The sequence below is a fragment of the Oryx dammah genome, unplaced genomic scaffold, assembly GCF_014754425.2.
Source record: "Oryx dammah isolate SB20612 unplaced genomic scaffold, SCBI_Odam_1.1 HiC_scaffold_17, whole genome shotgun sequence".
NCBI classification, from domain to species: Eukaryota; Metazoa; Chordata; class Mammalia; order Artiodactyla; family Bovidae; genus Oryx; species Oryx dammah.
In genome coordinates, this window is record NW_024070201.1 from 71,022,911 (window position 1) to 71,046,682 (window position 23,772).

The following is a 23,772-nucleotide window of genomic DNA, read 5'->3' on the forward strand; positions in this document are numbered from 1 at the left end:
TATTCTTGCCTGGGAAACCCCATACACAGAGGAGCCTGGCAGTCCACGCAGTGTCAAAGAGTTGGACATGACTGAGCACCTAACACTTTCACTTTAACACTGAGCGACTAACATTTTCACTTTTCAGAAGCTATGGAGCAAGCTACAGGAGTGTAATGTGGCAGAGAAGTCAGCCATGATTTTTTTTGAACCTTTGCACGAAAAAGTGGGTAATATACTTTTGAAGTAGTAATTCCTGAAGACTGATTTTGTGTCTGCATTTCATGAGGAAGCTATCCTTTTTCACAGAAATTTCTGTTATTTAGGGGTTGGTATTAATGTTTAAGATAGGAGGAGTTGTCATTAATTTAGTAAATACGTATATATTAAAATCTGTACCGTTCAAAGATCTAATTGTGACTGTAGCCTTTTGATACATAAAACACTTTATTTTTGATTATTTTTTTAAAAAATAGTGTCCTTTGTTGAGATTCCAATGAACCTAAATAACTTTGCACCCTGCCTTTTTTTTTCCTTGAGTCTGCAATGTACTGGATGTTCTTTAGCCATCCACTTACTTATCTAAAGCATTTAGAGGATTGCCTTTTACAGAGTAAATCCGATGCTGTGTACAAATTTGGTTTAGTGGTATGTTTAAGGTTTTCCAGTAATTAAAAGTTTTCTGTAGTCACGATGTGTATTGCTTTGTTTCCCAACTTGGTCCATTAATAAAAGGGCTAGTTTGGAGGCAGGTGTGGAGTGGGGACTGGGAATTTGTTGACTCTTCATATTAGGAGTATCTGAGGACAAGCACTTCTGAAAATTTCTTTTTAAAGGAAACAAATGAACTTTGAATGTATTATTTTAATGAAAAATTAAGTATGTGACATTGGGCATGCAGAAAAAAATACCATTTTTATATTCTAAAACAGGCAAAATAAAGCTTCCTAACTTTCCTCTTATTGCTTAATTTCAGGAATATATTCTACCTTGTGCAGTGTGCCCATTGAAAATAGATCGGTATATCTAAATGTAACACAATTATTTGAGAACTGTGTTTCTTCAGTCTGTTCACTTGCTCAATCATGTCAGACTCTTTGCAACCCATGGACTGCAGCACTCCATGCTTTCCCTGTCCATCATGAACTCCCAGAGATTACTCAAACTCATGTCCATCCAGTCGATGATGCCATCCAACTGTCTCATCCTCTGTCATCCCCTTCTCTTCCTGCCTTCAGTCTTTCCCAACATCAGGGTCTTTTCCGGTGAGTCAGTTCTTCACATCAGGCGGCCAAAGTATTGGAGCTTCAGCTTCAGCTCCCAGTGAATATTCAGGACTGATTTCCTTTAGGCTGGACTGGTTAGATCGCCTTGCAGGCCAAGAGACTCTCAAGGGTCTTCTCCAACACCACAGTTCAAAAGCATCAGTTCTGCTGCACTTAGCTTTCTTTATGGTCCAACTCTCACATCCATACGTGACTACTGGGAAAACCATAGCTTTGACTAGGCAGACCTTTGTCGGCAAAGTAAATGTCTCTGTTTTTTAAATATGCCATCTAGGTTGGTCATAGCTTTTCTACCAAGGAGTAAGTGTCTTTTAATTTCATGGCTGCAGTCACCATCTGCAGTGATTTGGGAGCCCAAAAAAATATAAAGTCTATCACTGTTTCCATTGTTTCCCCATCTATTTGCCATGAAGTGATGGGACCAAATGCCATGATCTTAGTTTTTTGAATGTTGAGTGCTAAGCCAGCTTTTTCGCTCTCCTCTTTCACTTTCATCAGGAGGCTCTTTAGTTCCTCTTCACTTTCTGCCATAAGGGTGGTGTCATCTCCCTATCTGAGGTTATTGATATTTCTCCTGGCAATCTTTATTCCAGCTTGTGCTTCATCCAGCCCAGGATTTCACATAATGTACTCTGCATAAGTTAAACAGGGTTACAGTATACAGCATTGACGTACTCCTTTTCCTATTTGGAGCCAGTCTGTTGTTCCATGTCCAGTTCTAACTGTTGCTTCCTGACCTGCATCCAGGTTTCTCAGACAGGTCAGGTGGTCTGGTATTCCCATCTCTTAAAGAATTTTCCACAGTTTGTTACAATCCACACAGTCAGAGGCTTTAGTGTAGTCAGTGAAGCAGAGGTAGATGTTTTTCTGGATTTCTCTTGCATTTTCTATGATCCAACAGATGTCGGCAATTTGATCTCTGGTTCTTCTGCCTTTTCTAAATCCAGCTTGAACATGTGGAATTTTCTCGGTTCACATACTGTTGAAGCCTAGCTTGGAGAATTTTGAGCATTACTTTGCTAGCATGTGAGATGAGTACAGCTGTGTTTAATCTGTTTATTACAAAATTTTAAAGCATGATAACAGTCACAAGACTTAAGAACAGTTAATCACTAAATGAAGAAGTGTTAGTACATAACAAACCTGTTTTTTCCACATAAAATTAGAATCATTCTTCTCTCTTTTCCAAATCACAAAGAAAATGTGAAGGGCAGGGAGCAGATAGTAGGAAGGTAGGTGTTAAATTTAAGCAGTAAAACTCCCAAAATAAGCCCTATTTCTTAGCCTGTGTGAAATTTTACTAATTTAAAGCAAACTCAAAGAAGTTTGTTTAGCTTCCCATTCTTCAAAATTGTATTTCTTTTCTGCTTTATTCTTTTGTTTCAGCATAAAGATGCTTATCAAGTGATACTGGATGGTGTCAAAGGTGGTACCAAGGAAAAAAGATTAGCAGCTCAGTTTATTCCAAAATTCTTTAAGCATTTTCCAGAATTGGCTGATTCTGCTATCAATGCACAATTAGACCTCTGTGAAGATGAAGACGTATCGGTACGTTTATGGTTGATACTTTCAACAAGTTTTCAGATGTTGCTTTTGCCACTTTGAGACATTTTCTGTGTGTAGCTAATGTAACTGAAATAGCAGTCATATTAGTGCACGATAAAATACTGCCGTCGGGTTTGGTCTGGTGGGACAACATCCCAAGGCTTCAATCTACATGTGAGAAAATGTATCAGCTCTTTCACCACCTTTCAGTTGTGAAAAATGCGTACTAAATACTTCATTTTGCTTATTTATTATCCACTGTTGAAAACAGTTGTGGCTCACATCTTTTTCGTAGATTGTTAGGCAAAGTGCATATGAAATCAGACTAGATTTAGCTTCTAGTCAATTTATGCTTTCTTGGATATTTAAAATAATAATAGCATTGCAGCATAAAATATAGTTTCAACACCCCTAAATATTTTTCATATCAGAAAAATAATTGAACTGTGAAATAATAATTATATGTCATTTCTGGAATAAAAAGGAGTAGTTTTTCCTTGGAACAGAATTAACCATTAGCATTTCTAGCTGCTGATACAAGTTCCTAAGAATTTTCAACTATTAGCCCCTGGCTTTTCAAATGAAATTAGTAAATCATCAACATTTCGTGCATAATTTGAATTTTTATATTAAACTAGATAAGCCAAGATCCTGTATTTGGAATTAAGTACACAGATTATATCCACAAATTTGCATACTGAAAATCCTAAAGGAAGTCGTTACTAGCCATGACCTTGGCCTCTGCAGCCATTCTTGGGGGATCCTGTATGGTATGCCCACAGGTAGTAGTAAAAACCCAACAATTGTATGTAGTCAACATATAGACTGTTTATGATCTCCAGTCTGTCTACTCGAGTCAGAGAATTGTATTTAATGTCCCTTTCCACCACATTTTGTTTTAGTATTCTGTGAAGCTTGAATATTAAAGTGGAGCAAATTATCTCTAAAACCGAAAATCTCATGTTTTATATTGTTGTGGCTTATATGCCGGTAATTACGGTTTCTCCTGTGCTTTTTGTCCTCTTTAAAGGTTGAGGTTGTTGTTTTTATTCATGATAGTATTTGGTTAATTTTTTATTTGAAATTATGTTCAGATTCGACGGCAAGCAATTAAAGAGCTGCCTCAGTTTGCCACTGGAGAAAACCTCCCCCGAGTGGCAGATATACTAACCCAACTTTTGCAAACAGGTGAGGAATTTTATTATTACCCTTTTATCTAAACGTAACTTCTCTGAAATAATGATTCTTTTCTTTTTTCCCCTGAAGATTTGCCTCTGATAGAAATTTAAATTCTTTTTTCATTCAGTTAGTTTGCAGCTTAATGACTTCTGGCTGTCTGGTTTCTAGTTCTGTTGTGATTCTGTTTGTGAAGGTGTAATGACTGGACTCTCCGGGGCATTGTGATGCGTCGCGGTTTCACCCCCAGTTCCCTGTAGTTTCTTAACTGTGCCCTCTTACCATCTTAGCATAAGCGCTGGTCAGGCACAGGAGATCAGGGTCTCTACCCTTAGAGAGAGATCACTAGATCAGGGTCTCTACCCTTAGAGGAGAGATCACTAGATCAAGGGTCTCTACCCTTAGAGGAGAGATGTATTTTCTTGGTACCTGAGGTAAACGCTTAGTTTCTGTCTGCTCTCAGTGTAATCTGTGACAAACTGTGTTGAGACTTAAGTTTGAAAATGAAGCAGATAATACACTGTACCTCTTTCTCTCTATCCAGATGACTCTGCAGAGTTTAACTTAGTGAACAATGCCCTCTTAAGTATATTTAAGATGGATGCAAAAGGTAAGGCCACTTCTTGTTCTGAATTGTGTTTGATGTCCTAAAAAACTGGGGAGTTTGGCATTTCTTATTAAGGGTGAAGTCTGGGATTTACCCAGACATCTGTTTCATAAAAATTCTAAGTGTTCTCAGGGGGAAAAAAAGCAGCTTAACTCAAGATGTTGAGTCAAGATGACTCAAAAAACCAGCAGAAATAAATTTTAAAACAGACCAAACTTTTCCCTTAGAAATACGTTGGAAAAACTGTTTCCCACTTGAAAGAATTCATCCAAAAATACCTGGGCTTATTTACTATTAATAATCATAGAAAAGGAATGTCGTGCTCAAGCTGATTCTGAATCCATGAACAAAGTGTATGATCACTCTTATGGTTGAGACTGTATAAATTTTAGACTGGTGTAACCAGTATCAGTGATATTCATGATGTATAGTAATTCACTTGAAAAGAGATGCTGTAATTTCAGCTAACCTGAAGGATGTCATTCCTGTATAGAATCGACTTCCCAGATCAACTATTTTGTTTTGCAGGGACTTTAGGTGGCTTGTTCAGCCAAATACTTCAAGGAGAGGACATTGTTAGAGAGCGAGCAATTAAATTCCTTTCTACAAAACTTAAGACTTTACCAGATGAAGTCTTAACAAAGGAGGTAGAGGAGCTTATTCTAACTGAATCCAAAAAGGTAAGCTTCCTTTGTCTTTTAGTGAACTTCTGTAACGCACAGGAGCGTAGTTGATTTTAGCACTGTCCATCAGTGCTCCACGCAGCTTGTTTATAAGATCACATATCCCGTAAGAACCATTGCAGACCTTCAAGGTTGTCCTCTGTTGTATTTTACACTTTGGTCACTTTAATGGCGAGTGGAAAAGACAAAAGGAGAAGGGGGCGGTAGAGGATGAGGTGGTTGGATGGTATCACCGATCATCGGACATGAACTTGGGCAAACTCCGGGAGATGGTGAGGGACACAGAGGCCTGGCATGCTGTAGTCCATGAGGTTGCACAGAGTCAGACACGACTTAGTGACGGAACAACAGCAGCAGCACTTGTAGTGATGAATTATTGTGTTACTTTAAAGGGTTTGATCATATCTAAATCCTTTGTGGTATTATCCTCAAAATCTATGCATTCGTCAGGTCTCTGAATGAATCATTTCCTTCAGGAAATTTTACTTATTTCCCACCTGTCTCCCTAATTTTAACTTCCCTGGCGGCTCAGAGGTTAAAGCATCTGCCTCCAATGCGGGAGACCGGGGTTTAATCCCTGGGTCGAGAAGATCCCCTGGAGAAGGAAATGGCAATCCACTCCAGTATTCTTGCCTGGAGAATCCTGTGGACGGAGAAGCCTAGTAGGTTACAGTCCACGGGGTCACAAAGAGTCGGACACAACTGAGCGACTTCACCTTACCTTACCTTACCTTACCTCCCTAATTTTAGGATATTCAGCCATAGGGTTCTGAATCATTTCAAAATGGAAATGAAATCACCTTGAAATGACCTGTGGTTTTATACTGTTCCATGACATTATAAGCTCAGGAGACCACGCTTATTTGTCTGTGCACCCAGCACTAGCAGAGTTACGGCTGCTCAGATTTGAAAGGTGTGCCACAATTACCTTTTCGTTCAAACAGCACCAGAGTTTGGGAATAGTTTATTTTTATATGTTCAGGAAAAGTCAGCGTTGTCTCTAATGGCACCACTCACTTGCTTATTGGTAAGGTTTCTTCAGTGAGAGAGAAAGGAGCTGTGTATTTCACTTTTGTGTCTGGTGGGATATGTCTTGCTTGCTTGCTCCTTTGGTCAGTGAACAGAAAGGTTCAGACCCACCAATACAGAGGACTGAAAATTTGCATGGTCTCCTGTTTTGTTTGTGTTCCCTTGTGGCTCAGCTGGTAAAGAATCCACCTGCAATGCGGGAGACCCGGGTTTGATCCCTGGGTTGGGAAGATCCCCTGGAGAAGGGAAAGGCTACCCACTCCAGTATTCTGGCCTGGAGAATTCCACACTGTAAAGTCCATGGGGTGGCAAAGAGTCGGACATAACTGAGAGACTTTCACTTTTCCTGTTTTGTGTGTAATTACCATGTTATGTGAATGAGGCTGCTTTTAAATATAAGGAACTGAATCTGAGTTAACAGTTTATTGCCAGATTTTCATGATTTTTTTTTTTTTTTGCTATCAGCCCCTGAAGAGCCTTTTTAGATATTTTAGATTTAAATAGTATCCTTACTATTTTGAACACCCCTGAAATTTTTAACACCGCAGATATACTGTATATCTGTTTATGTACTGTATGTACATCTGTGCTTTAGACGTAAAAAAAGAGTAAAATTTCCCAAGAACTAAGTGTTGTTCCCTTGGAAACAATATAGTGCACCACTGAGAGTGCATGGCTTGTTCTGAAGCTAAGTCAACTGAAGCTTGAAGTTGTTCTCTCTTCAGTGTTTCAGAAGTCAGCAAACTGGCTTCTGCAAAACTAATTTGCTGTGCAGTTTCAATATTGCCCTTTCCTTTCCATTCAAGTGATAAAGATACTAATAACTATTCTGAATGGTCTCTTTCCAGGTGCTAGAAGATGTGACTGGTGAAGAATTTGTCCTGTTCATGAAGATACTGTCTGGGTTAAAAAGCTTACAGACAGTGAGTGGAAGGCAGCAACTGGTAGAGTTGGTGGCTGAGCAGGCTGACCTGGAGCAAACCTTCAACCCCTCGGACCCTGACTGTGTGGACAGGCTTTTACAGTGCACTCGGCAGGCGGTACCCCTCTTCTCTGTGAGCTCTTTGTTCTGTATAGCTAGTATTTTGATTATTGGCTTGTAATTGTGTAGATATACACTTGACCATTCTCCTCAAAGCTCTGCCTAAAAGTATTAACACAGTGGAGCAGTCATTTGTTTTATGCAGGCCTAGGCGAAGAGCCCAAAGCAGCAAGGAGTTTCTTTAAAGTCTTGCCTGGAGACTTTTGAAAAGTCTTGAGAATTTTATGTCCTACTTTGTAGTGTTCACTGAGTTTTTAGAACAGTTTAGTAACCTAACTTCTTTTTCTTAAATTGTCTAGATTGTTGTTATAGGTAAGTTTGCTGTTTTCTCTCTGGCTTTGGACCTCCTCAGGCACTGAATCTTTTGAGATGTATGAAGCAAAGTTTAAAAAACACAGTTTAAAGGAGCTATCATTTTGGGGAAATGTATACTCTAAAATTCGACAATGAAGTTTTCCACACAGTTTGACCTTAGAATCAAAGAGTTCAAAGATGTATAAAAGTCCCATGCTCCAGATTACTTTGCAACTAAGTATATGCTGTCTGTTGAGGTTGCTGACGAGATGCTCTGGGATATGCTCCCCCATTGTATTTTAGCTGTAGTACTTGATGCTTTGATACTGAGCATTTATTGATTGACATTCAACTAAATTTGAGAAAATATGTATTTTTTTGACAATTCAGTATTCTTTGAATTTTTACAGAAAAATGTTCATTCCACAAGGTTTGTGACTTATTTCTGTGAGCAAGTTCTCCCTAACCTCAGTTCCTTGACTACCCCAGTGGAAGGTCTTGATATACAGTTGGAGGTAAGAGAACATTTCTGGCTTTAGCACTGAAAAAGCATTGCCATATTTCAACCTGAATGTAAACCACTAACTTGATCTGATTGCTAAGAGATTTAAGGTCTGGTGGTGGCCAGCTAACAGCCTGTCCCAGGATTAAGTTACATGGGAATGGTTTATGGATTCACTGAGAGTTTGCTGTAGTGGGAAAGCAGTGCCTATAGTTTTCATTATAGTCATTCTCTACTTTTGTAGCCTTAATGCTTCTAAATACATTGTTCAGTCTTGACAGTTCCTATCTTTATAACTGATAGAGCCAAGTTTAAATAGATTAACACAAAATGTCGTTTATCCCTTCTCCAATAGAATTGACTACCCTCTCTCCCTTCTATATCGACTGTAATGTACATACACATTTTTTCAGAGCATATAAAAATACTTACTTCTTTCTCCCTAATTTAACCTTATTCCTCTCAGAATCTCCAAAATCTAATGTAGAGCCTGATTCTGAAAAGCGCCTGATGATGTTTGTTTAGTTGAACTGAAATATGGAAATACGCCATTTCCCCATGGATCTTTAGGGGAGGGGAGGCTCACGGTGCACTTGTGGTTGCTCCACATGTCCTGGGTGTGACTTAGCAGACTGGGATTGAGTAAAGCAGAGGTGAACCTCAGGAACAGTGGCGGTTACTGACACTTTGATAGTGTCCAGAGACTGAATTTGATAGCAGAGGCGGCCCAGCCTAAATATTAGCAGTGAAGAGCCCCTGCTGGTCGTCTCTTCCTTGTACACTCTTGTCCTCTAGCAGAGAGCATCGTGTGTGTGCCTTTCCTTCCTTATCCCCACAGGCATATTGAGAGCCATGAGGTCAGGGTTTCAGGGTCTGCCCTGCCACTCACATATATCGTGACTTTGCCAAGTTATATTCTCTCTACGACCTTCAGTTTCCTCAAAGTAAAATAGAGCTGCATCTCTAAACTGTTTTTTCCAGTTCAAACATTGTGATTCTGTAAAAGCCTATTTGAAAAATAAGCAATCTTAAATAGTTATCTAGAATACTATCTTACAACCCTTGCTCATTCAAAGAAAAGAATGCTAATAACAGTAAATTGTGTGTTTTAGGTATTAAAACTCTTGGCCGAAATGAGTTCATTTTGTGGTGACATGGAAAAGCTAGAAACAAATTTAAGGAAACTATTTGATAAGTTATTGGTAAGAATTTTTTTCTTTCCTTATGGCACAGTCAGTATAGTGTCCCAAAGCTTAGTAGTATAGTATTTACAGATTATGCAGAGCCAGATTTTGAAGTGACTTAGGTAATAATCCTAACAAGTGTTCTTAGCTGCTCAGGCCACAAAATTGTCTACTTTTTTTTAAAAAAAATCTGTTTTCGTCTTTTGCATTTCTTCTGTTGTTGATGCTTTAGACAAAATATAATATAAGAATTTATATAGTAAGTTTTTCTGCTATTTCTTGATCAAAATATTGTAAATGTTTGCTCCAGAGCACAATCGCGGTTACTGCCCAGGGCCAAATAGCTTTAACAGCCTAGAAGTAAAGTCATTAAGTCATCATTGTTTTTTATTTTGTGGCTTACAATTTAGGTGTCATATCCAAAAAAATCATTATTACCATGACCCACGTCGAGGAGCTTTATTCCTATGTTTTCCTCTGGGAATTTCGTGAGAGACAAACGTCTTACAGTCTGTTTTCCTCTGACATGCTTTGCTTAGTAATGATCTCTAGGTCCGTCCCTGTGGCTGCAGGTGGCGCTGTCTCCCCACTTCTTGTGGCTGAGGAGCACTGCAGTGTGTGCAGAGATGCACCACATCCTGTCTGCTTGCCTATTGATGGGCATTAGGTTGCTTCCATATCTTGGCTATTGTAAATAGTGCTGTGAACATTGGGATGCATGTATCTTTCTGAATTAGTTTTCTCTGGATATTTCCCCAGGAGTAGAATTGCTGGATCATACTGTAACTCTCTTTTCAGTTTTTTAAGAAACTGTCTTTAAGAATACTGTTTAAGGAGCATCAGCTTTTGTTGCCAAACCTAGATTGAATCCTGACTATTCAGCTGGTTTTTCACCTAAATTCTCAGAACTTCAGTTCCTTCATCTGCCTAGTGCTGGGTTGGCTACTTTTGTCAGCAGCAGCAACAGCTATACTATAGGTTAATATGGAATGTTGACCGGTTGGGTCATTGATCCAAAATGTAAAAGGGATATCTTATGTAAATTTCTTATCTTGGTAGTTTTTAATGTTTCATGTCTTAAAAGTGTGTCCTATAATTACTTGAGTATATGTTTTATAATTAGAGTGTCTAGAGCAGATCTCATATATCTCTTGTATTTTCATTTCTTAGGAGTACATGCCTCTCCCTCCAGAAGAAGCAGAAAATGGGGAGAACGCCGGTAATGAAGAACCCAAGCTGCAGTTCAGTTATGTGGAATGTTTGTTGTATAGCTTTCACCAGTTGGGCCGAAAACTTCCAGATTTCTTAACAGCTAAGCTGAATGCAGAAAAGCTCAAAGATTTCAAAATCAGGTGATATATGATTGAAGTGCCCCAGTCCTTGTTAAAGGTGAAAGCTATCTTGAAGCTGCCTTGGTTTTGTTTTCGTTTTGCAAGCTTTTTCCCCCACCCTTTCTTATTACAATGCAAAAGAATGCAAGATCCACAAAACAGGAATGTATACAAAGATACAGCTGTGGTGGCATGACAAATGCTTGGCAGAAGATGGCCTTTTATAGAAATGGACTCTGGCTCTCCTCACTTGCTTTAGGATATTGGGCGGGTTCTCTGACCTAACGCCTTAAATTGTCCTTAGCTGTTCAATTTATACGTAACAGCACCTGTCTTATAGAGTTGTGAGAATCAAATTATCCTGAACTGTTAAATTTATAGATACTAGCATCTACCTTTGGAGAAGGCAGTGGCACCCCACTCCAGTACTCTTGCCTGGAAAATCCCATGGGTGGAGGAGCCTGGTAGGCTGCAGTCCACGGGGTCGCTAAGAGTTGGACACGACTGAGTGACTTCACTTTCACTTTTCACTTTCATGCATTGGAGAAGGAAATGGCAACCCACTCCAATATTCTTGCCTGGAGAATCCCAGGGACGGGGGACCCTGGTGGGCTGCTGTCTATGGGGTCACACAGAGTCGGACACGACTGAAGTGACTTAGCAGCTTAGCAGCAGCATCTACCTTATAGAGAATTAAATGACAGTAATGAAAAGTTCAGTGCCTGGCATATACTGGGTATTTGGTAAACTATAGCTGCTCTTAATCGGAGAAGGCAATGGCACCCCATTCCAGTACTCTTGCCTGGAAAATCCCATGGGCGGAGGAGCCTGGTAGGCTGCAGTCCATGGGGTTGCTAAGAGTTGGACACGACTGAGCGACGTCACTTTCACTTTTCACTTTCATGCATTGGAGAAGGAAATGGCAACCCACTCCAGTGTTCTTGCCTGGAGAATCCCAGGGACGGGGGAGCCTGGTGGGCTGCCATCTATGGGGTCGCACAGAGTCAGATACAACTGAAGCGACTTAGCAGCAGAAGCTGTTCTTAATATCTTACAGGGTTTTTATTATGTTATAATGTGGCTGAGGAGCAGCACTGGAGAAATCAATTTAAGTTGTTTCTCAGGAAGATACTTTGTATTAAATCATTGTTAACAAATTCTCTTCTTAAGCTACTGTATCACCTGTTGTTGTCCTCTATGCTTTGGTAAGGCAGAGGTTTATTACTTGCTGAAACATTTGACCAGAAGGAAACATCTTAGGAAATTAATCTGAAAGTGAAAAAAAAAACAGTGATGCCACATTGTTAACATGCAGAATTCCTAGAAGGCGGCAGGCTGGAGTTACAGTAGCACTTTTCCACACATACTACCTGGAAACAAATTTGAAAAAAAAGATTACTCAACATCCTTTGCAAAATTTACAATTTTGTTTTATTTTTAAACTGGACCCTAAGGTGCAAGTGGGTCAGACACCAGCCCTTGTTAGCAGATAAACACAGAGAGATTAAGTGACTTATGTCTGTCACTTGAGCTTCATTTGACTAGTGGAAGAGAAGAATCCAGGCCACCTGATTCTAACCCATGGTTCTGGGTTGTTTCTAACTTAGGTTAACCTTGCAGGTTAATGTAACAAGCTTCCTTAACCCAGTTCTAGAAGTGTTTCCATTGCCAGGTTGAGTGTGGATCTCTTCCAATTTTTGACAAAGAAAAACTACTTTTATTTGACTTATTTGTGTATCTCTTATGATCATACATTGATAATTAAAAGAAAGTCCCCCTCAAAATTTACTCTTTATTGGTAAAGGCTGTAGTTTTCTTCAAATTGAAAAACAGAGTTGAAGTGATGATTTGTTAATTAATAAATACTTCTTCATTTAGGCTGCAGTACTTTGCACGGGGCCTGCAGGTTTATATCAGACAACTTCGCTTGGCTCTCCAAGGTAAAACAGGCGAGGCCTTAAAAACAGATGAGGTAAGAATACTAGGTTATAGCTCATTAGGAAAATTTTAGAATAGCCACCATTCATTACAAATTCAGACTGAATTCATATATTGAAGTGTACCATTCAACTTTATTTGAACTGATGATTTAAGTCTAAAAGTTGAAGATAAAGTGTTAGAAGACTGCATATTTAGCTATATGCTGTTATCTAGGAAATTTCTACCATTGTTGAAATGTCTTGAATGTTTTCAACGTTTGTGAACAGTGTTTGTTACCACACTTTGATACATACTGATCTTTCACTGGGGTCTCATTAGCAGCACATTTTGTTTAAATATTTGACTAGCGATTGTGACATTTTAAAATTTTACCTTTTTGAAACCCAAACATTAGTTTACATTAAAATTAAAAGTATTAAACTACTAATTCTGTACCAAACTATATCTTGTGTTTATGTTGGGATCTTTGGTTTTCCCTGATCTCATCTGTTTTGATCAGTCTTCATCCTACTTCATCCTAGTCCTAATGAAATATTTAAAGTTTCCTTGTGCCTTTCTGTAACATAAACTAGTTTCTTTTGAACAACTGATACATGCCAATGACCTGTCCCTTACGTGGTTTTCAAGTGAACTGTAGTTAACAGTTTAATGTTCTAACCTGTTGAGGGAAGATAAAGATTATTTGCTGTCTTTGCCATCGCCACATTTGTTAATAGTCGAGAAATAGGAATAAGCATTATCTGTAGATATAAGCCAATGAATTTCCTAATTGTAGAAATGATTCTGAAAAAGAAGTGGAATTCAGGTTTTATATGGGAAAGTAATATATCATAAAAGTTACTGGCATTTTAATTTAATGTTGTTTTCCTTTTACAGAACAAGATTAAAGTCGTTGCATTGAAAATAACAAATAATATTAATGTTTTAATCAAGGTAAGTCTTCCTTTCTTACTCAGCCATCCCAACTAGCTAGAAAGTTAGTGCAAAGGATATGTCTGTAATGGTCTAGTGAAGGAGAAATGCCATTACGTTGCATACATTTGGCCTTTTAAAGCTTTATGCTTTTTGTAATACCAAGTAACATTTTTGTAGCTATAATTCATTGTTTTATTTATTTAAATGTTATTGCAGAAGATACTGTAAACAAAGGGAGGCATGCACAGTTCTGACAAACAGCATTGGAGCAGATACATTAGACTCAGAAATTTCACTGACTTAAGCTCTTGTAGTTTTAACGCTATTGGTTCCTTTTGAATGACCAATAATACCCTGCTTCACTTATACAAGAATGGACAGTCTTATGTGGTGCATGACATGTCCTATGCTCTTTTCTGTTAATTTGTCTATGTAATAAATTGAGGGTGTTCTATACTGTAGGCTAAGGTATACCTTACCATTAAACCATAAATATGGTTCAGTTCCGTTTACCCTCAAGTATCTGTTAGCCTAAACAAAAACTAATAACCTGAAAGAACAAAAGAGGAATCACAACAAAGAACCCATCATTTGATATCATAAGTTAACGGTGTTGTCACAAGTTCACAGTATTGTAGCCAGGTGGGAGAAAGAAATATTTGTCACACTTATAGCACAAAGCCTGACAGTAACAAAATCAGGGCTAGTGGTATGTCTTAAAAGTAGTCTGGTAAAAATCCCATGGAATACTTACTTTTTATCAGAAGAGAAAGGGAACTTTTCAGAGAAAACAGTGAGACATTAAGGGAAGAATTATCAGTGCCAAGAGGAAAAGGGAAAGGGCATTAAGAGGGAAGAAAACTGACACCTCAAAGAAATTTTTATAATAGGCTCCATTTATTTCAAATCTTAAATATAAATCATAGTTTGAAATGGTGAATTAATACATTAAAATGTGAGATTTTACTTTATTTGAACTGATACCATAAATCAAAGTTGAAGATAATGTTTAGAATACTTTAAGCAAATACTGTGAAAGAAACTCAGTTTACTTTTATCAGATTTTACCAAAATTAGGGTAAAATGATAAATATAAATTCATCATAGTTTTGAGGGTATAATGAGGATTAGATTATTTCACTTCTGAATTATTTCAGTATTTAAATTTAGCAAATATTTGCATTATCATATATTGATAATTTAGTATTTAAATAATGTGGGTTTTTTCATTATTGGTAATATATAGATGTTTGAGGGGAAGAAAAACATGATTACCCAGACCGTTGGTTTTGTTCTAGTATTGAACCACTTAAAAATCTGCAATAGCAAATGCAGATTGCACCATTATATTTTCCTTAAAGCACATTAGTGACTGCATCTGTGCAAAAGAAACCACTTGGAGATTTGATTGAAGTTGATAAAGATTGATATTTTGTCCTGTAACCTGAAATGACATTTGAAAAAAGTTAGCTGCAGTTTCTTAAGTGATGTGTACAAAATGACATTAATTAGGTAATGTATGTCATTTGCAAACCAAATTGTCCTTGTTTACTTTCTCATGCAGTTTTCCCTAGGTTCTTGTTTTAGTCACTAGCACAAAAGCAAGTGGATAAGTTACTCTCCTTCTAAGATTAAAGATGTGTCTTCCTGTTTCCTATCTTTACTGCCACTTGCCACACCACCAAATACTTTAGAAATCTCTTCATTTTGTTTCTTCAGGATCTCTTCCATATTCCTCCTTCTTATAAGAGCACAGTAACATTATCCTGGAAGCCTGTACAGAAGGTTGAACTTGGGTAAGAAACATATTTAAAAGGGATTAAAGTTCTAATATTTGATTTATAAATATGAAAAGTCTGAATTCAGATTATTGCATTTCCTGTACAAAATGGTACATTATTAAATGATTCTTAATAAGATGTTAAAATATAACTATTAGAAGCATGAGTTATATAGAAAATCTAATCTAGTGTTTATAAAATAAACTGGTGGAATACAACTCTGGAATTTTCAAACCATTGTTTGTATTGCTGTGGCATAAGACTTTTCTGGTAAGTCCTATGAAATGTGTCACTTGTGTAAAGTCTATGAAGCTACATATTTCAGATTGTTTTAAAGCCTTGTAAATGCCCTTCTGACGATGTCTGCATAACTGAAGCAGAGTTAATTTGATGACATCAGATGTTATTTCCTTTTTCCTGATGTGACTATCATCTTTAGGATGTCTTTTGTAACTAATAGAATAAATTTATTGCTAGCCTCTGATATAAAATCTTTTTTTCATTGCTGCTCTTCCTACCGTTATAGGCAAAAGAGAGCCAGTGAAGATACAACTTCAGGTTCACCTCCCAAGAAATCTTCAGCAGGACCAAAAAGGGATGCCAGGCAGATTTATAATCCTCCTAGTGGGAAATATAGCAGCAATTTGAGCAACTTTAATTATGGTGAGCGTTTCCGTTTGGGTACAAGAAATATGAGAGATTAGGCAGAAACTGTGTTATACTTGATTTTAAGTAATAATTGAAGAGTATCGTAGCTCTTTCAGGTTACTTTTTTTGCGTTAGCTTGGGGAACTTGAACTGCTGGGAAAACAACTTATTTGGGAAAACAACTTATTCTATTCCTTTCTAAGTCACCCTTGTGTGTTCACTGAGCTGAGCATGTAACACTAAGAACCTGAAAAATAAGCCTGCTGTATTCAGAGATGCCAACAGGGAAAAAAGGAAGGAAGATGACATGAACCATCCATTCCTGAGTTTCCCTGTTTTAGCTTCAAAGCAAGGAGTGGTGTCCATTCTCCCTCAGGAACAGATACAGCCTCTGGCAGATGTGGTATTGACGATCCTTCTTGGGCCTCGTCAGCCTCCTGCTTGTCCTCCTGTTGTCTGTGCTCCTTCAGGAGGAGAAGCCTGGAAGGCAGAGTCAGGCGGGAAAGCACCGGCTGGCACAGATGCGTCCTCTTGCATTCTCCTCCATGCCCAGTGCAGTCCTCCTGTCGACTTCCACTAGTCCAGTCTCGCCCAGGGCTGTTGAATCAGAAGTGAAGTTTGTCTCATTGGCTTATAAGGAAGAATGGACATAAATATCACTGACTCAGATCCTTAATCTTGCTTAAGAAGACAAAATTTAATATCTAGAACCAAACATACTTGTGATTGGTCTTGATTACCAATCAGAATTAATTCTACAGTAATTCCCAAAAAAAGTACATTCTGAAGCATATACTCCCTATAATTGTTTCCAGGATGAGATGATTTGACATTAAGTAAATGCCTTCTAAAATAGAAAGATTCCTCCAATATCCAAGCAAAAAGGTTATGAAAAGGCAATTTCAGATTGTGAAATGAACCCTTAAACTCCAATCAGACTCCTTGAGGAAACTTTAGTGTAGAAAAGATCACTGAACTCTTTTACTTATATAATAATAGGTAAACATGCCTCTCTTGGCTTCTTGTCTTATATGAAAAATAGGGATAGCAGAGAACTTAAAAACTTCAAAAGATATTTATGATAGCATTTTGTAAATGGAAAAGATTCTGTTACTCCATTCACTAAATATTGTCTGTCCTCTGTCGCTTGTATGATTTAATGTGGTATTTATCAAAACCTTTCTTAACATCAGCTGTTCTCTCAGATACCATCTTCATTTGATTTAGATGAATGTAATCAACTATGGAAATACATAGAGAATTGTATTTATTTTCATTTGGCAAGTCAATTACTCTGAATTTCCATGAGTCTTCTGCCCTGTGACATTCATTGCCTGCCTTAGAATCAGATGATGTAATGCATGTGGAAAACAGATGTGAAAAATGCAAAGCCTTAGGTTGTGTGTGATTTTTTTTAATTATCAATACGGAGAGGGGAAGCAGTTTTACAGAAGACAAAAATCAGGGGATTTCCTGGTCATCCTGTGGTTAGAACTTCGACCTCACCCTGAGGGCCTGGGGTTCAATCCCTGGTCAGGGAACTAAGATCCCATAAGCCACATGGCAAGGCCAAGGAAGAAATCCAGGAGTCCCTTACAGCTTCAGTTGTTCCTTAGTCAGCAAAGGAACAGAACGACAAACACGCCTGTTAACTGCCTTTTGTGTCTGGTGTTCCTGTACTTGAGTAGCAACCTTGTAATTGGAGTGCTTGTCATAGTTACAAAGCAAACTAAACTCTGATTGTTCTTTTTGGAAAGTAGGAACAAAATTTCTGCTAGTATTTTTATTTGGGGGAGTTGAGATGTATCAGGTTATAAGTATTCTCATAGAAACAATTTGAAAAGTTTTCTTGGATTTCTTTCACCCATTCAGCTGAAAACAGTTCTCAGTATTACAGATGAAAATTAGTTGACCTATCTACTTCAAATTTTTCTAGCTTTTTAATGTCCTTTCCTTAGGGAACTGACAGTGGGTCAGGAGAAAAGAGAAACAGTGTTGGATTTTTTTCCCTGGGATGTCAGTGTTGCCTCAGGACAGAGGGAGAAAAATGTTTTGTGTTGAGTCTTTAATACTTAGACTTTATTACTCATATTTAGTCATTGAAATTCTACTTCCTATGTCAGCCAAACTCAATTTTATCATATCATTGTCTTACTACAGTGACCAAGTCTGCTGCAAAGAAAATAGATTGTGCCAGTGTCTTGGGCCTAAACTAGTTCTATGCAGAGAAGGAGCCAGAATTTGTAATTTGTCTTTGAGTCCATGTAGGCATAGTTAGACTTTTTTCCTTATCAAAGTTTTTCACTTTACTAACCATCATCTCTATTATTTGCTTTATCAAAAGGTGTTTGTTCTCATAACTTGGTCCAGCTTCCTGGTGCATTTTCAATCAAAGTATTTGCACATACCCATGTTTAGCTTTCCTTCCTGTAGAACAGAGTTCCCTGGTAACCCACAAGTACTAATTCTATATTTTGTGACTTGTGTCCTTCAACTTTTACCTTTTTTGAATATTAAAATAATTTTTTAAAGTATAATTTTAGCTAGTAGCAGTATTAGTTTAAGCTTGAAACCATTAAAAAGATCATTAAAGTGATTTTTTGAATGTGATAGCTCATGATGGTGTCATTTAAATAGTTGGCATACCAGTCAATTTAGAAAAATTTATCATGACGTGAGAGGTGACTTTGAATCAGATTCCATTCTGTTGACAGGTAAATGTTGGTTAAGCTGGGGAAAGGTCTAGTTAGTTTTCTAACTCAGTTTCTGGAGGGAAAAAAATAAAGCATCACCCAAAAACAGTAACATAATTCTAGCCATAATGGCAAAAAATGGATTGCAGTACTGACTGGATAGGAATTTTTCAAGCCTCCAACATTATGGATCAAAAATGGCAACAGCAGGTTCTTTTTATTGCTCCTAACAAGATTCCTGCAATGAGGAAGTTTGAAGGTTCCATGAGGAGATTGGATCTCTGGAATTAGAAGTTTGAGACTCTTACTCATTTGTGTATGATGAAAGGTCCAGCCTTGCTGATAACGTCAGTCAGTTTTCTTCACTGGAAAGACTCCTTTGAGGAATATTTCTCTGGACCAGTGAAACAGACTGAAAAGTAAATCAAGGACTCATTCTATCATATGATCCAAGTGACTTGATTTTTCAGCAAGAGATACGCTTAATTTACATCAGTAACCCAAACACTGTAATATATACATACAACCTTTTTGGCAGCACTCTGAGCAGCTCATACGTAGCTGACAAAGCAGTGAGAAAAGCTGTCAGAATTTGTAACATTATTTTTCAGTGTGGTGACCCAAACAGATTGCCTTTTCATTGCATTTGAAAGGTACATTTTTCATTCTAGCCTAACTTTTCAGAATTGATCACTGGTAGTTTAAGATATTTTATATATATATGACAATGACTTTTGAAGGTCTATAGCTTTAATCCATATTAAATATAGACACGTTTATAGTTTCATTAGTTATCTTTGTGATAGGCACCAAAATAAAGAACTAAATGTAGTAATCGTTAACATTGTCACCTTGAAATATTTTTAATGGGATACATTGAATTGAGTACATTCTATGAATATATTTGGTACCCTGAGATAATGTGCTTTGGCATATATGATGCCCTGGTTTTATGTAAATATTTGAACTTGTAGATGTGCTCTCAGAATACCATGCTGTTTTGATAGAGCCTCCTGCTGCATTCAGAGCTTCCAGCTACATTTCTTCTGTGTGTGCTGTCCCGTGACGTCCTGAACAAGACCTAAACCCTTGTTCGCTTTTTCGTAGAGCAGAGAGGAGCCTTCAGGGGAAGTAGAGGTGGCCGAGGTTGGGGAGCACGAGGAAATCGTAGTCGGGGAAGACTCTACTGAATGAGAAGTCACATTCTTCAGCATTGTCATGAGCTTAATATACTTAATTCTACTACTCATTGGATTGCCAGGGGTGTCCCTTTAAAAAGACTGCTGCCTTCAGCTAAAAACTTACTGTTCTTTATACCTTTGTATGTATGATCTACTTTTGTAACAAACCATGGTTGTGTCCAAGGTAAAAACCACAGCGATATTTTTGGATGCTTTGTCTGCAATCTTGACTTGTTTTTGCAATATCGTCATTATTCAGACTTCACATTGTGAATCTTTTAAACATCTTGATAATTTGTTATTGAGAGCTATTCAGATCTAAACTGTAATAAAATTCAGTCCATTTCTGATAACTGGTAAAGATCAGATCAGTGCTGAAAGGTTCCTGACTTTCCTGTCCCCTGTCTCCCCGATGCCAACATATGGAGAAGAGTAATGGTCAGACTTAACATTTATTTTCATGGTTATTTAATAAAGCTGCTAGGCAATGGTACAGTATTCCTGCGTGTCAGAAAAAACAAAAATAATCAGCTTTCTTAAAATGAGGAAATGACATGACATTTTTAGGAAGAAGTAAGTTGCTTTGCACTGCTTAACTCTTCTCCATATGTTGTGATATAAACTTTTGAATATGGGATCTTACTATTTGCATAGAAATGTGTATGTATAATATACATACATACATGAGCATATATCTGTGTGTGTGTGTGTATATATATATATGCATGCTGTGAAACTTGACTATACAACATAAGTCTTTTTTTTTTTTTTTAATTCCAGGAACGGGTAGTCTTTGACACGGTGATTATCCTCTTGAGGCTGAATTCATTATTCACTTGTTATTTAGGTTTTCCTCCCCGTAGTGAGGGCTTTTGAGTCAGTTGCACTTACATGATTATTGTTATTTAAAACTAAAACAAAGGCTGCATTTTCAAAGATAAATTTGAGATCCCTGTTGGAGAGATACAGCCAAAATACTGAATCTGATGTACATACAGGTTTCTGCAGGATGAAATAGAGTAATTTAGAATTGGGGGATTTGATAACCAGGGGCAGCCCAGGAAAAGTGACTTGGTAATATACCAATAAGTAAGGGATGCTCTCTCAGTTTGCTTTTGCCACTTTCAAGATTTTAACTTCTCAGGTTATTAATCAAAATTATTGTATAAGTTAGTCAATAGAATCTTTAGGTTAAAACAACAGATGGGGGGTTTGTGGAGTGTTTAATTGTCACGGGCATTTTTAGTAGCATAGGCCCTTTGCTCTGCATTTGAATGTTTCATATATTTTTGTTCCACAGTTAATCTTCCCTCCCCAGGTTTGTTATTCAAATCTAATGCCTGAGTGACATTTTCTAGTAGTTTGACCTATTTTTTGAGGAATAGTTTGTGATTCCAATGCAGGTGTCTTCATTACTGTTACCTCTATACTGGGGGAATAGACAAAAAAACCTTTGTTAGAATTACTGCACATGTTTCTGGAGAAAATGTTTTTTGAAGACTAGAATGATACAGGTGAGCAAAAGAAGTTGGTCAGCTTGACTATGGAGTGGTGGCAATAATCTCCAAACATTCCGAAAGACTATGAGCTGAACTTAAGCTCCCTTGGTATCTGAACAGATACAGGAACATGGAATTGCCATTTGACAACTGTGACCAGGTAGTCTGGACCTTAGAGTCAGATCAGCCAGTGGCCTAAAGCCATTTCAAGTACAGAAGCTGTTTTGGGACTACATTTATATAAATTTGAACATTAAGTATAATTTTTCCTCTTTTTCTTTTTAATATTTGTAAACTCAGAGCTAAAACGTGACTTTACTTTCTCAAGTTTGATATTAAGTTGACTGTGTTCCTTCCCTTCCCACCTCACTGTTCCCCTTCCCTTTCTTAAAGCAATAGTGCACAACTTAGATTATTTTTGCTTAAAAAATTTGAATGAAAAATTTCATGCCATGGATTTTTTTCTTTGCAAGACACCTGTTTATCACTTTGTTCAAATGTAAATGTTCCCCTATGCTTTTGAAATAAATTTCCTTTTGTAATTTTGTTTTGTGTCTTGTGTTATCATTATGGTATCTTCAGTTTCTTGGATATTCATTAACATTTCTTGCTTCTCGTATGCCAAACAGTGTGTCAGACCGTGAAAATACAAAAATGGACAAAATAGTGCTCTTCATTCAAAGAATTCAGTATTGCCAGTTATCTTTAATCTTCAGCCTTTTGGATTTATTTTTAGAAGCTAATAACCTTCTGAAAAAAGAATTGGGTTGTTTCTATCAAAGCAAAACATCAGACACTTGACAGACATAATGGAATAATTTCTTCGCTCAGTATGTAAAGCAACTTCTTGATTTGACTACCAGACTTTATTAAAAAGATTTCCTTTATTAAAAAGATTTTCCAGCCTTTGTTGAAAAGCACCAAGGAGGGATCAGTACAAGCTACCTAAATTTGCTTAGTGATCACATCCAGTCCTGTGGCTCTTATACTACCATCTACGTGCTGAGGACTGCCAAATGTCTATGTCCATCCTTTCTTGCCTGGAGTTTCATGATAGCCTCCTGATTGATTTCCAAGCTATTACACTTGACTCTATAGCTTGCTCTAAACACAGCAACAAAGAAACATCCACTCTTCTACTTGAAGATGTTCCATGACTCCTTCCTCATTTTAGAATAAAAATCAAAAATTTCTGACCTCAGCTGCTACTCTTATCCTCCACCACTCTGTCCAGTATCTTCATGCAGGCTAGGCAAAGACACACGCCTACCTTGCAGTCTGCACTAGCTGTTCCCCCTAGTCACATATCTGCCTAACTCCACCGCTTCAACTCCTCAAAGGTCATCTCAAAGAATCCTGTTTAATACCACAACGCCCGCTTTGTTCCCTGCCAAGACTCCAGAATCCACTTACCTACTCTATGTGCTGTGGAGCATTTGCCAACTTCTAACAAAACTATATAATTTAAAATATACTGTATTTTTAGTGTCTCCCCCTGGTAAAATATAATATGGCTAGAAAGCCACAAAGGTTAGGGTTTTTGCGTTTTGTTAACTGATAACCGAAAGCATTGAAAACAATGGTAGTAAGCATTCAGTAAGTAGTAACTTGAAGGCAGTGTTTTATGTTGAGGATACAGTGGTGAACAAGAGAGGCAGACTCACATGGAGTTTACATCCTGTTATGCAGAGCCTGATAAGCTGATTGCAGAGAGAAGCGTCATGAGGACCCTGAAGCATTTAAGGTGAATGTCTCTAAAAGCTAGCATAGAAATGGTTAGAAAAAGTTTGTGGAATTCATTTGAGCGGAGTCCTAGATGATGATTTGGAGCCAGCCTAGTGGAGATTTCAAGGAAAGTCATTTGAAATAGAGGCAATAAAACATGCAGAACACCTGGCCTTAAGAATACCAGTGCTTAGCTTCATAATCCCAGAATCCCTAAACTCATCTGTGGTGAACTACTTTCAGTAACTCAAGGGGCTCTTTCTGATACTGGGCAGGCACCTCTGTCTGGAAAATCTTTGTTCCCTGATTCTCCCTCCTACACTCACCAGGCTAACATTCCTTTTTCAGGTCAGACTAGATTTCACTCCCCATGGGAAGCCTTTCTGCCCAAGCTGGGTACAGGGCCACCTGGGTGCTCCCTCAGCTCACTATCCTTCCTCCCCATTTTCTGTTCTGATCTATAGAAAACAGCAAGTGGGATTTAATTCTAGCAAGTGTGATGGAAGCTAAAACTTAGATAAATGAAATCTATCAAAATCCTAAGAAACTCTAGATTTATTCCTAGAAGTTGTATGTTTAAAACTAATATAGCCACAAGTAAAATCAAGTAAAATTCTGTTCATCATAGATGATAATTGAAACAAGATGACACAAAGCCAAGACAGACTACTACATACAGTTCCAATCTGTGTTCAAGAAATAATGTTAAGTAGAATTGGAACCAAGAAAAG

At 37.7% G+C, this 23,772-nt stretch overlaps 1 protein-coding gene and 1 long non-coding RNA gene across 3 annotated transcripts in view; one reads left to right on the forward strand and one right to left on the reverse strand.

Annotated features, from left to right (window-relative positions):
* Positions 1-21,862, forward strand: part of API5 (apoptosis inhibitor 5) — a 28,307-nt gene extending 6,445 nt beyond the window's left edge. Inside the window, exons 2-14 of one of the 2 annotated variants that reach the window (XM_040259036.1) lie at positions 2,652-2,813; positions 3,905-3,998; positions 4,531-4,596; positions 5,122-5,273; positions 7,154-7,360; positions 8,052-8,156; positions 9,256-9,345; positions 10,498-10,679; positions 12,537-12,630; positions 13,476-13,532; positions 15,234-15,310; positions 15,822-15,958; positions 19,744-21,862. In XM_040259036.1, coding sequence (XP_040114970.1) covers positions 2,652-2,813; positions 3,905-3,998; positions 4,531-4,596; positions 5,122-5,273; positions 7,154-7,360; positions 8,052-8,156; positions 9,256-9,345; positions 10,498-10,679; positions 12,537-12,630; positions 13,476-13,532; positions 15,234-15,310; positions 15,822-15,958; positions 19,744-19,826 — 1,506 coding nt within the window. In that variant the 3' untranslated portion in view covers positions 19,827-21,862. The remainder of the gene's footprint in view (positions 1-2,651; positions 2,814-3,904; positions 3,999-4,530; positions 4,597-5,121; positions 5,274-7,153; positions 7,361-8,051; positions 8,157-9,255; positions 9,346-10,497; positions 10,680-12,536; positions 12,631-13,475; positions 13,533-15,233; positions 15,311-15,821; positions 15,959-19,743) is intronic. The other variant, XM_040259037.1, reaches the window with a different exon arrangement.
* On the reverse strand, positions 15,067-19,826 carry LOC120876900. Its single transcript, XR_005724238.1, has 2 exons — positions 19,548-19,826; positions 15,067-16,540 (listed from the first exon to the last, which is right to left on the reverse strand). It is a non-coding gene; the product is annotated as an uncharacterized LOC120876900 (long non-coding RNA).
* Positions 21,863-23,772: the final 1,910 nt, after the last annotated feature.